Here is a 13822-nt window from a genome sequence, read left to right as displayed (position 1 = left end):
CTAACAGATAAATTTGGTATGTTCTTCTTCTTTATTCTTATTGACCAATTTTTTCTTAAATTTATCTAAAACTTTTATTTATTTAATTTTCGTCAAATATATGTCTACAAATTGTTTGAAAAAGTAAAATTTAGTATTCTAAAAAAGAAACAAAATTCACGTTTTTTTTTATAGGAATTGCATAAATGGTATCATCTGTCCTTTTTTGTGTGTCTCTATTTCTTAGAGACCTTAAAAAAAAAGAGTAAAATTTCAATAAACTTTGCAAATAATGATCAATGTTCAACTATTAAGGTAAATTTTTAGTTGACTTAGTTCTAATCAAGTAACAATCAACATTACCATTAATCAAAAAGGGTGCACGCCATCACCTCATGGCAGACCCACCTCCTTCCCTCTTAATCTTTTTATATTCAATTTGGTTTATGATTTTCCTTTCCCCTACTACAGCGTAAGGGCAGCATCCATCCATCATTCCAGCTCCAACCCATAACTCTGGTTTCCGCTGCTTAAAATACACACAACACAACTACGTCATAACTAATCAACCAACAAACACTCTCTCTGGAACCATTCCATGTTTTTTGTTTCTATCCATACCCAATAATATTCCTCAATCAAATACTCTCTCCACCGAAACTCAAAACCAGTGCGTTTCCGTTACAACGATTGTGCATTGAATCAAGGTGAAAGTACTAAGCTACATAGTATAGTATATAATTATAGATCAGAATACAACTGTTTAAATTCTTAGCTATATAGAAGTTCTTCAATATATAACTCTCGTTAATGGGTTGAGGAAGAAAACGGAAGAGAAGGTGGAGGCGGAGCGAGGAGGAAGAGGAAAGACGGAAAAGAAAGAGGTTCGCATGTGCATGTGCATGTGCACGTGATCAGTGTGTCAAGAAGCTCGTGACTCGTGAGAGAAAGAGAAAAAAGAAAGAGAGAAAGAAGGATGCCTCACAGAGCCACATACATTTTCCCGCGTCAATTTGGGGAGAGAGGGTTAGATGAGTCTTCGAAACAGCTATTGGATCACGAGAAGAAGAAGACACTTACCTCATGGGTCAAATCGGAACCATCCTTCGGGATCGAAAGCGACGCTACTTCCAAGAAGTCCAAAAACGACGTCGTTGAAGATGATGAAGATGTCGTTTACTCTAAAACCCACTCCGCGGTGTCGGAGCTCTTCACCGTCGTTGGTGGCCGCCGTGAGAATCTCCGGAATAAGCAAAAGCATGTCGCCGGTGCGTTCCGTGACTGGCTGATCGAGAGAAAAGGAGATCGCCGATCCAGTCATGATCACCGGAGGTTCTCGTTGTCCGAGGAAGAAGACGAGTGCGGGCTTCTGCTTCCTCCGTCGGCGGCGAAGGACAGTGCCGGTGGAGCATTGGACCAGAGTTTTGACCGGCAGGTGTCGCTTCCCAGAATGTCTAGCGGGAGCAGCTACGCCGGGAGCTTGTTCTCCGGGACGGCAACGGCGACGACGGTGGACGGGAATTTCTTGAGCGAGGTGGTGAAGGAGGAAACGACGTCGTCTTCGACGTCGAGTAGGAGGAGGAGGCAGCAGGAGGAGGTGGAGGAAGAAGATGAGAAAGAGAGGAGAGAGAAGGTTGCGGAGAAGTCGAAGGAGAGCTACATGCTGCAGGTGACAATGGCGAAGAGGCTCACTTGCTTGGCGAGTCTCGTGACTGAGCCCATTCTTGCTCCCACCACTGAGACATGGGATTCCGAATCCGTTTCCTATCGTCTATGGGTAACAATACAAATTCCCGTTGAAAATTTTTTTATTTTGACAAAATATTGTTTGGAAAATTCATTTCAAAACGGCTAGGATTATTAGTTTACTTTTTTTTTTCTGTTTGGATAATTACGAAATCGCTATTTCGTATCTTGAAGCCTTAAACATTGCAAGCAAAATTTGTTTGAAATCACAATACGCACTTGAATTGAAACTAAACATATTCGAGTAGTTTTATTATTATTTTCATATTTTGAAATTGTAGCGCTTCTATTTCAGTATAAATAAATGCTTTTACTAAATTGGTACATTGAAAAATAATTTATCATGATGCAATTGTATCTGAATACTTGATTTTTCAATGTATTAATTTAGTCAAATTGATAGTTATTTTAAATCAAAAGGCGAGTTTGGGCAAAAAATTAAATGTTGATCAATAATATATAGCGTCTTTTTCCACCTTATTTTTTGCGGCACTTCAATTTCTCATGCAAAATAATTATTGTTTTCTGATGAATATATGATTGTGTGTTGTTTTATTATTTTGGAATTTTAGGTGAGTGGGTGTTTGTCATACTCAGACAAGATATCGGATGGATTTTACAACATACTGGGGATGAATCCGTACCTATGGGTGATGTGCAATGAGGGGGAGGAAGGGAAAAAGTTACCTAGTTTGATGGCGCTGAAGGCAATTGAACCCGGCGAGACGAGTATAGAGGTGGTTCTTGTTGATAGACAAGACGATTCTCGGTTGAAGGTACTTCAAGATAAAGCGCAGGAGTTGTATGGTGCTTCAGAGAATACTCTCGTGTTGGTTGAACAGCTTGGAAAACTTGTTGCCACATATATGGGGTGAGATATACCGTATTATATAAGAACCCGTCGTGTCTTTGATGCTACAATATTCATCAAGTGTGGTGGTTCCTTTTTGCTGTTAACATTTTTGTTTGTATATTCTTTTAAAGTGATTTTTGTCTTTGTAAAAAACTGTATGCAGGGGTACATATCCGGTGGAGCAAGGAGATCTGCACAAGCGGTGGAAGATGATCAGCAGGAGGTTGAGGAATTTTCACAAGTGTGTTGTTCTTCCGATAGGCAGCTTATCTACTGGGCTTTGTAGACATAGGGCCATTCTCTTCAAGGTCAAGAATTTATTATGCTTCCTCATTAGTTGTTTTCTACTTTCTAGTTTGTATGTTTACTCATTCAACACGGATTTACTGAGTATGCATGCATATGCATGAAATGGGTGTATTAATTGATGTAGTTCTTGATTTTTTGGTGCGCAGAAATTGGCAGATTATATAGGTTTGCCATGCCGCATTGCTCGAGGTTGCAAGTATTGTGCTGCAGATCATAGATCCTCTTGCTTAGTCAAGTTCAAAGATGACAATCAGCTCTCAAGGTTTGGCAATCGCTGTCTTTTCACCTTTAATTTTTGGTTTGTCCTTTTCTGATATTGATTGTAATGGCAATGCAAATATCTCTTCATCACTTGCAAACCTTGCATAACTTCAGTAGTATCGATTCATTATCCCCTTTCACTTTTTGTAGGCTGTAGTTGATTACTTGGTTCTGCTTGTAACTTTTCATGTTCATCTTGGTTTCGAGCCCTTAAAACATGCATGATATATTCATGGATAAATTGTATAATTGTAACGGCCTTTTTAGATTTATCATATAAGGACTTGGCATGCCACCTTCACATTTTCTGATGTACCTGTTTTGCTTTATTATTTAACAGGGAATATGTAGTCGACCTGGTTGGGGAACCAGGAAATGTCCATGGGCCAGATTCCTCAATTAATGGAGCGTATCTTTCTTCAATGCCATCCCCATTTCAAATTTCTCATTTAAAAGAATCACAATCACCTTATATGGATGGCACAACATGTTCTCAATCTCCGAGTTCCAACCACATTTCTGTAATCCCTGAAAGTCATCCGTATTTAGGTATGTTGTGCTTTAGAATTAATACGTGGAAAGTTGATCTACCAACTGTTTGTAAGAACTTCACCTTCAAGGAAGGAATCTGTGCTACATAAGTTTATTTGCAGTAGGGTTCAACCACATGTTTTATTTTGCATCATTATCCTTTCTAAACAACTGTCAATTAATCATGCAAATGATGCACCAGGACACAAGCATTTGATCTCTAGAGTAAATGCATTTTGAAGCTTGCTTTAAGATTTCTGCCTCCTTATGCACGTTAAAACTTTAACACGGGTTGTAAAGTGTCTGAATAGAGTCTATACTTCTGTTTTAGTAAATCTCTACTAGTAGAGAGGACTTCTATAATTTAAGTTGGTCTTAGCTGCTATTTAATGTTCTGCAGGCTGTGAACAGGAAGATCAACAAATTAAAGAAGCTGAATTGCTAAAAAATCACAACAGCTCCATTTATTCTTCATTTGAGCAATCCCAAGAAGAAACAGTTCCACCTCCAATTCTTTTGGATTTAAACGAGAATAATAAGGCATGTGCAGTCCTGGACCCAATTTTGCCTTCCATCCATGAAGATGTTTCTAAAGCTCTTCATCCAGCTACTGAAGTAGCATTTCATGATTATGTTGGACTTGGCAAAGATGCAATTACTGTACAAGAAACTTACAAGAATGAGATCATTGTTACTGAAAGTTCTGTGGTAAAAACTAATTTTAAGCAATCTTTATTGTGCTCATCCAGCCAATCAGAACAGCTGCAGGTAGACAATGGAATCGAAAACCAGGGCTGTTTACCATCTGGGAATATTCCACGGTACCTGAATCTTGAGCCATCACTTGCAATGGACTGGCTTGAGATATCATGGGAGGAATTACGTATCAAAGAGCGTGTTGGTGCTGGTACTTTTTCTGCTTTCCATGCTATTCTTTAATGCGTTTACTTCCTCTACCTCTTTTCCTTTTTATTGTTCACTACGATTTGGTACATCTTTAGATCAATGTACCAAGTCATAATGGACTTGTTTACCTACTTTATTAGTATGATTTTTCAACGGCAAACTTGAACATCCAACTTCCTATTTAACTTTTTTCTTATGCTTTAGAAGTCTTTCCTTTCGGTAACTCTGATGCTATGGTCTTGTCTCTTTGTAGGCTCATTTGGGACAGTGCACCGTGCGGAATGGCATGGATCAGTAAGTATTAATGTGCACTTATTTCTGAATATTCTGTAGTGGTCATACTTTGTAGTGCAGAGCACCTTTTACTAAAGATTGAATTACGGGCAATGCACATTCTCTCTACATCCTTTTCACGCAATTCTATTCTCTACCAAGAAACTTCTATTGTGTATTGTAGGCACATTTTAGTAGACTCTGTATATTTTAGATAAAACTATGTACTTCCATTTTTTATTCTTTACCCTTTCTGGGGAACTTATTTATTTTTTCAAATTGTACAATTGCAGGATGTTGCCGTCAAGGTTTTAACAGTTCAAGATTTCAGTGATGATAAATTAAAGGAGTTTCTGAGAGAGGTACATTCACGAGACGGATATTAACATGAGCCATTTTTTGGATTTAACTAAGCACTGTGGTTCAGCACAGTATGTGTTCCATCAGTGGGAGGATGCATTTCCCTCTAGACTATCATGCTTTACCGTTTCCTGTTTATGACCAAATTTACTTCTACGAGAAAAATAAACCCTACTGTTTATTATTTTGTTATTGTTTCTTATCTTTGTGAACTGTATTGTATATTTACCAAAAATGGAGCAGGTTATGTTGAAGTTGTTATTTGCATTGCTTTAGGTTGCAATAATGAAACGGGTTCGCCATCCAAATGTGGTGCTCTTCATGGGTGCTGTTACAAAACGCCCCCATCTATCAATAGTGACAGAATATTTGCAGAGGTAAGAGAATAAACTTTCGGTGCTTTTACCATAAAATTTGCTGTTCTTTGGATGTCTCACTGTCACTGATTCCTGGTATGTATGTGACTTGTATGACAGAGGTAGTTTATACCGACTGATACATAAGCCAACAGCTGGTGAACATTTGGATAGCAGGAGAAGATTACGGATGGCTTTAGATGTGGTTTGTACCATGTATTAGTTTTTGTTACACTGCTAGGTGCTGAATTATCTTGTAGGTGACATATAGTGTGTTTGATTGCAGGCTAAAGGGATCAATTATCTTCATTGTCTAAAACCTCCTATCGTGCACTGGGATCTCAAATCTCCAAACTTGTTAGTGGACAAAAACTGGAACGTGAAGGTGGAATGGAAACTGTTTTCTATTTTATTTTTTTTGAGATCTTAAATATCTTGTGCAAGCAGATGATAATTCTATTTTCCTTATTTTCTCATTTCACAGGTTTGCGATTTTGGGTTGTCTAGATTTAAGGCAAATACATTCATACCATCAAAGTCTGTTACTGGAACAGTTAAGTCTCTCTCGCATTTTTTGGATTATTACTTTAAATTAGGAAATATAGAGATTCCAATAGATAAAGTAGTTAAGCTATCTGTTAATGTGCCTTGATCAATATATCTATAATCATGCTTTAGAGAGATAATTGATTATTGATTATCACTTATAAGAATGGAATGCATTTCTAGTGTCCTTTAAGGGGGGACAGTCTTGACTTATTATTTTGACTTGTTATCCTAGATAGGGAGGCAAAATATTTTCAACATTGAAAATGATCATTCAATCAGTATTTCGTTGATTGAACTTTTACTCCATTGAGACTTGCTCCCCAATTAGAGTTTAACTTTATTAATTCTTTTTTTTAGCCTGAATGGATGGCACCAGAGTTTCTCCGTGGAGAACCTTCAAATGAGAAATCTGATGTATACAGTTTTGGAGTTATCCTATGGGAGCTAGTAACCATGCAACAACCATGGATGGGACTTGGCCCTGCCCAGGTAAACTTATGAAGTATTTAATTTGTGGTCTCAAACTCTCAATTAAAGAATATTTGAAGCCAGCTATTTTTATGTAATGTGTTTGTTTATTAATACAGTAGTAGGGATCATTTGCACGAAATTGTTAATTTTAAAGGACATATAATGGAGAGGAGAGGTATACATGTAAACTTGCATATCTCAATGTTGCTTGGCCAAGTGAACTTCTAAATTTTATGAGTAGATTTTCTGAAGTAATCATTATCGGGTGAACTACCAGGTGGTTGGAGCTGTTGGTTTCCAGAATAGGAAGCTTGCCATTCCTCCAAATGTGTCCCCAGTATTGGTCTCCCTCATGGAATCTTGTTGGGCTGAGTAAGTTTGTCTTGTTTCGTCCAGTTATATTAAAATTAATTGGATCTAAATTACCTTGGTAGTTCTCTGGGCACTTTCATAGAGCTAGTGTATGGGATGGTTCTAGTTCCATGATATAAAAATTATTTGAAATTTTCAATCGAAACACTCTTGGAGAGGTTAAGAAGCGGAAATTCAAAATTTTGGAGGCATATATTAATCAATCCTGCCAATGATGTGGATATATGTTTTTACTCAACATGCATAATTGAGGTTTCTAGTGGTTTTATAAGATGGGACTGAATAATGCATCTTAATTTAGGTTATTATTGGGTAAAGAACTAAAGATAATCCAAGATTTAAACAGTCAAGTTACTCATTTTAAACCCACATGGATTATAATAAGTTTTACTTAGTTGCTTGTTAATTATTCATGTTTGCAGCTCTTTTTTCTGTGCTAAACTCTAATTTAAGCATTGATCTAATGCTCTGCTTCTGATGCTTGCTTTAATTTACCTGACAGTGACCCCACCAAACGCCCAACTTTTGCTAGTATGGTTGTCTCGCTGAAGAAGCTGCTCAAGTCTCCAGCAGAGATGATAAAAATGGGCGAAACTTAACGTCTAACGTAGCCCATAATTCGGATTCTTGCGGCTGAAATTTGTTGCCCATGTATGGGAAAAAGGTTAACTAACAGTAACAACTAACGTGACCCTTGTGGTCATTCCCCCGGATTGAGGGAACTCTTGGTTGTTTGCAACTGTATATTAGTTGCCTTTTGCTAACCCGTTTTAGAAGGGCAATAAAAGTCTAAAAATGAATTCAAGCAAGTGTTAAGATTGCTGCAAAAAAGCATAGGTTTTACTTACTCTTAAATAAAAACAATAAAAATAAAAATGGACCTATGTTATGCACACTGCAGCCTCAGAGATTTATGTAATTTTTTTAGTGTTTACATTCTAAGTCACAAATGTTGTATTAATTTTTTTTGTTCCTTTTTCCCTAAACATGAAATGTGAAATTTGTTCCACCATGGTAATCGTTTGTACTCCGATTTGCATTTTAATACCTAAGGGAGCTGGTTGAAATGTTTTCTCATCAAAATATAGGAAATTTTAATGGAAGAATTCCATATATATTTCCTTTAATTTGTCTGATATAAAGGTACAAACGAAGAGAGAAAAACTAATGAAAGAATTCATGGTGGTGGTTGTTTTTTTTTTTTTGGAATTAAAACGGGATTATTGTCCAAAAAAGAAAAAACTAAGTACAAATTGCTCGGGGGTAAAGAAGTTCTCCTTCTATCATGTGCTAGGAGTTGGATATGCTCTCTAGGAGGTAAATCCCAAAAGTGAAATCCTTGATTTAGATCGATGTTTTTTCGAGTTAGACAATCAGTACATCTATTGTCTTTTCGGTAGATATTAACAAATGAATAAATTATTATTTGTATCCATAAAAGATACAAATGCTGACAAATATATTCATATGAGAATAAAACGATAATTATAACCACGGAAGATGACTTCCGTGTGCCAAGAGTACCCAGATGTTGGTTACACAATTGGTCCGTTAGGGTATTATTGGCACACGGAAACTATCTTCCATGGATACAATTGTCGTTTTATTCTTATATGGATACATTTGTCAGCGTTTGTATCTTTGATGGATACAAATATTAATTTATTCATTAACAAAATAAACATTCCAATTTCTCTGTTTCCATCTGTGTATGCTTCTAACTAAGGCATGGTCCATGGTGGTGGTTGTTATTACTCTTATTGAGTACAAATGTAGTATTATTTAATACCAAACATTTATGCCATTAACATTGTCCAAGCGTTTTTAAGTCTTCAATTAAATTTGTCGCATATTTTTTCTTGTTAATATGTACATACGCATTATTGTTGCTTCTTTCCCTTCTTCCTCCTCCTTTTTTTCCTTCTTCATTATCTTTTTTCGTGCGCTTTTTTCTTCAACATTCTCATCGTCGGTGCTACCATCGCCATCGTCATCACTACTACCTCCTTTTTCATCGTCATCATCTTATTTAAGTTTCTTTTTTCATCATCATTCTCTTTTATTATCATCATCGTTGTCATCTTCTCATATATATGTTCAGAAAACTATAGTATAAAAATTGATATACAACATTGAAATTTTGGTGTACACTATAAAAAATTTGGTACCCAACACAAACTTTTAAAATACCACATACCCAAAATATTGACATCCAACTAACAAAATATGCATATCACATAAACGGTGTACAATACTAAATTTTTTGTGCATAGCACAAAAATTTTGATGTACACCATAACAATTTTTAGCGTACCACATGTCCAGAATGTCATGATCTAAAATGAGTCATGATTGGCGCTTAGAAAAATAGTCTCCTAACAAGCTTAACAGATTCGAAAATGAGATAAATACGGTTACAAATATTTTGAATAAATTTAGGATTTCTAAAATGAATAAATACATATTGAAAAAAAAAAAAGAAAAATGAGTAATTATGGATGAATCTTGCCTGTGACATATGGCGCAGATAACGTCTAAAAACTCAACAAAGAATAGGTACCCACTGCAGATCATTATCCTGTATAGAAGATTCACATAATCAAGTATTGTTTCTGATTTTCTTTTTTAACGGAGTGAGTTTTGCAACTCAATAACTAAACAATACACCTATAATTCACATGAGACTATATAAATACTATCATAAAAATAATTTTATTTAGAAAATAATAATTTACATGAATAAGTGAATCAATAAGGAAGTTCTCAGTACAGAAATCAAATCAAATAGTCCACACTTGTGTGGCTCCACCTCTAAGAATTAGCCATTTTCTCTCGTGTGTCCGTACGGAATAACAGATCTAACGTGTGATCTACACGTTAGGCTAGCAACGCCTCTACTAGCTGAGGTTTGAGCCAGATGCATCTAAGTTAATATCATGACCGCCATTAACTACGATTTTTAATACGAGTCTCACAAACCAATTCAAAACATATAATTTCAAATATTACATATTCTTGAATCTTTCAATATATGAGATAGCAAATCAAATCAAATAATACTTTCTCATGCAAATCATTTTCAATTATATTTTTTCAATCTTAAGGCATTTCAAACATATTTTACAATTTCAAAATAAGTAAGTACCAACAAATACTTCATTGCTTCAAAAATACATATTCGAGTAAAATCAAATGTTTTAAAATAATATAAAACTTCATCAAACATACATAGAGTCTAAAAAAATTCACATAGTCTCGTGTGCATATTAAAATGATCTTAACAATGATAAGTATTTAGTTTTAATAAATCGATTATTCAAGCCAATTTTTTTTTGGTGACTGAAATAAATTAAACAAAGAAAAACAAAACAAACAAAACCAGGAACTGCCTAAATAGAGGGACAGTCCCGTTCAAGACTACTCTTAAACTCCTCCCAAGGTGAAAGAAGCTCCACATGCGAAAGTTGTAACTTCATCACCATCTTTGCCATAGTATCTGCCACCGTATTTGCATCTCTCATAATCAAACGAAAGTCAACCCGCCAATTCCAATGCATGATATCTCTTATTTTGAGCACCAGTGAATCAATAAACCCAAAACCATCTTGAGTAACAAGATTAAATGCTTCCACACAATCCGTCTCACAAATAACATCTCGTTGACCCACATCCCAAGCTAAGAGATATCCTCTCCAAATAGCAAACAATTCTCCTTGAAGAATACTATTACTCTCAATCATTCCCAAACACCCCATTTGCCAGCTTCCATTAAAATCTCTAATAATACAAGCAAAACCAACACTATCACCCGAACCAAAATAACTAGCATCACAATTAATCTTAAAAGTACCAATAGATGGGGGATTCCAAAAACCATTTAGAGTAGAGGGAATGGACATACGTTGTAATTCAAAAATATTCCTAAGCTCCTTTTCTGAAGTTAATGCCAGACAAATCACTTTTTCCGGAGGCCAAGTTTCAAGTAACCATTGCGTGAGTCATAGACCTTGGCAGCAGACCCACTCCAATACCAACCCACTTCCGGACCTGCTTGTTCATCTGGATTGTAAGAGAGAATATTATCTTTCAGATTTTGAGATAAAGGAGAATACAGAGTATCCAAATGCCACCTACCAACCGACCAAATATCCTGTATCCGGAGATTCGAATCAGAAATGTGAACATAATCCATCTCATTAGATAACCGTCCTTCTCTCCTCCAGCTAGAAAACTAAAAATTCTGGTTCAAGGCAATCCAAATCAACATCATCCAAATGACAGAATAAGCTTTTATAGAAAGACTCTGCTTCTTGACTCAAAACCTCTGGATCAGTTTCCCACACTCCATCCTTGAGAAAAAGGCCATGAATCTTATTATGCTTCTGTCGCGCAAGAGTTTGAATATGAAAGAATCTTGTATTCCTATCCCCGAACTTTACCCACTGCTCTCTGGACTTTTGGAACCATAGGAGCTCTTCTTGCACTAGAGTATTATTATAATCATCAAGCAACTGTTGCTCTTTCTGACGCAAATAAATACTATCCACCACTTCTAAACGCTTTTGTAAATAATTAATCTGCTGCTCTAATTCACATTTCTTAACAAAAATGTTACCAAATACCTTCGAGTTAAACTCTAGCGAATTCTTCTGTACTTCCAAAAGCTTGCCATGAATTCCTCTATTACCAAACCACCATGACTGGTTCACAATATCCCTATACCCAGGATGAGTAGCCCAAGCAGCAACAAATCGGAAAGGTCGATTCCCTTTAGGCTGAGGACGACCTTTACAAATTGGATCTGGGATGTCCATGTCGTTTGAAGAACGGGTGAAAAATGATTTAAAATGAGAGAGTTATGACCGTCGGAAGATTGGGGGTTGAATCTGTGAATTCTGCAGTTTTTAACTTAGAAAATTTTTAGCAGAATGACCCCCCGCGCGTAGGCGCACTTGGCACGTACGCGCCGTTCTTCCAGGAAGCGCCATCCACGCGTGCGCGTGATGTGCGCGGGCGCGCCGAATGTGCTGCACCCAATGCCCAACCATTTTCCAGAGAGTTGTGCCAGAGTTGTGCCAGTTTTGTGCCTGGGGCACAAGAGTACCCACGCGTACGCGTGGCTGACGCGTGCGCGTTGTTTGGCTAATTTTTAACTCGCGCGTTCGCGCGTATGACGCTTGCGCGTAGATGAGTTATAAGGCCATCCGCGCGTGCGCGTGGAGTGCGCGTACGCGTGGCCCTGTTTTCATCCCAAAGTTGATTTTTGAGTTTTAAAAGCCAAATTTCATACTTCTAAGCCTCCGATCTCACCACTTATGTGTTGCCTTCGGCTTTCCTCTATTATTATGTATTATATATGTGGAAGCTGTTACCGTACTGGGGACCTCTGGTTCTCACCCATGCGGATTTTGTGGTTTTCAGATGCAGGACGCGAGGCTTCTCGTTGAGGCATGCTGGAGACTTCTGGATTAGCGAAGATCCATTGTTCTAGGGACTCTGTTTGGTTTATACATCTTGTTTAGATACTTTTATCTCCATTAAATAATACAAACTGTGATGACTCCTTCTAGAGGGGATTTTGGAGAATAGGTTGTATGTATTTGTGTCCCTTTGGGTTTCCTTTGGGGTTTCCTTCTTTTATTATATGTATATATTATTATGCTCGGACCGGTTATCTTCGCAGTCGGATTTTGAGTCTTGATATTCCCGTTTTTGACACTCCTTATATATATGATCTTGCGTTAGCTTATCCTTTGCTCGTTACGTTATCGATCAGAGTGTTGCGCGTTCGAGTTACGGTTTTTGTTTACCCCTTTTTCTACAAAGGCTCCTAGCTATAATCAATTATTCATACTACTATACGTACTAAATTTTTGTTTTAGAGGTCGTAATACCTTGCCATCTCTGAATTATGACTTAAGCATAAGACTCTATATGGTAGGGTGTTACATTCTGCGCGATGGAGATGGCGCAATTTCATGTTTTTCTCGCTTCCCCATCCTAATGCCAATTAATTTGCCTCCATCACCATGCAAATTGGGCCTTAGAACCCTTCTCGAACCAAACTTGTGCTGCTTTCCATCTTGGTCCTTCAAACCTGATGACTGGCCCATTTTGAATTTTCCCTTACGCAGCACTTGTTGCCAGCCCTCTCCATCATCCATGCATGCCTCATTAACATGACCATCAGGCACGTGGGGAGCCAATGATCCCGTAACTACATCCTTCCCTTTAACAACTCCTAATTTCTCACCCAAATTACGAGGATTCTCACCCAAATCACGAGCTTCTGATTCAGCCTCTTGTTGAATCTCATGATTGTTGTGTGGCACTAATGTCGGAACTTCATTATTTTTTTCATCACCAAAGGCATTTCCGTTTCCTTCTAAGGACTCCTTCTCCATGCACAACGATTTATCATGTCCATACCGTGCACAAGTAGCACAAATCAACTGTAAACTCTCGTATTCCACTTCATAAGTCACACCCTCCACTATAATATGTTTGATTACAGGCAACTCAAGATTAATTTGAACACAAGCTCGGGCATATTTTCCTCTTTCTGCAAGCTTAGTAGCCAAATCTACTTTCACCAGAATTCCTATTGCAGAAGCAATTCGCAGCATTGCTTGTTCCTGGTAGCACCAAATTGGAAGTTCCGAGACTCGAATCCATACCAGCGTTGATCCAAAGGATTTTTCGCATGGCCTAAAATCCACATCCCATGGCTTTACTGCAACATAGTGACCGTCTATCAACCACGGGCCACCAAGAATGATTTTCTCACGATCCACAGCAATATCAAATTTAATAAAAAAATATCCAAACCCCACATCCAACAAATCAAACCCTCCTT

General features: G+C 37.3%; 1 protein-coding gene across 2 annotated transcripts; it reads left to right on the top strand.

Annotated features, from left to right (window-relative positions):
- On the top strand, positions 380-8044 carry LOC107606222 (serine/threonine-protein kinase CTR1). 2 transcript variants are annotated; one of them, XR_001612639.2, is made up of 16 exons: positions 380-1756; positions 2298-2596; positions 2742-2886; positions 3034-3149; positions 3489-3697; positions 4080-4586; positions 4839-4879; positions 5152-5220; positions 5495-5595; positions 5695-5779; positions 5861-5959; positions 6059-6127; positions 6481-6612; positions 6711-6769; positions 6872-6966; positions 7469-7486. XR_001612639.2 is itself a non-coding variant. In XM_016308240.2 (15 exons), exons 1-15 carry the CDS (start codon positions 956-958, stop codon positions 7563-7565), a joined length of 2865 nt encoding a protein of 954 aa, XP_016163726.1. In that variant the 5' UTR covers positions 381-955; the 3' UTR covers positions 7566-8044. The 2 variants fall into 2 exon arrangements, 1 of the variants encoding a protein (XP_016163726.1); XM_016308240.2 differs by lacking the exon at positions 6711-6769 and having other exon boundaries at positions 381-1756; positions 7469-8044.

Source organism: Arachis ipaensis, chromosome B07 (genome assembly GCF_000816755.2).
Source record: "Arachis ipaensis cultivar K30076 chromosome B07, Araip1.1, whole genome shotgun sequence".
In the NCBI taxonomy this organism is placed as follows: Eukaryota; Viridiplantae; Streptophyta; class Magnoliopsida; order Fabales; family Fabaceae; genus Arachis; species Arachis ipaensis.
The sequence above is the reverse complement of the archived record's forward strand: the minus strand, read 5'-3'. Positions and strand labels throughout refer to the sequence as shown.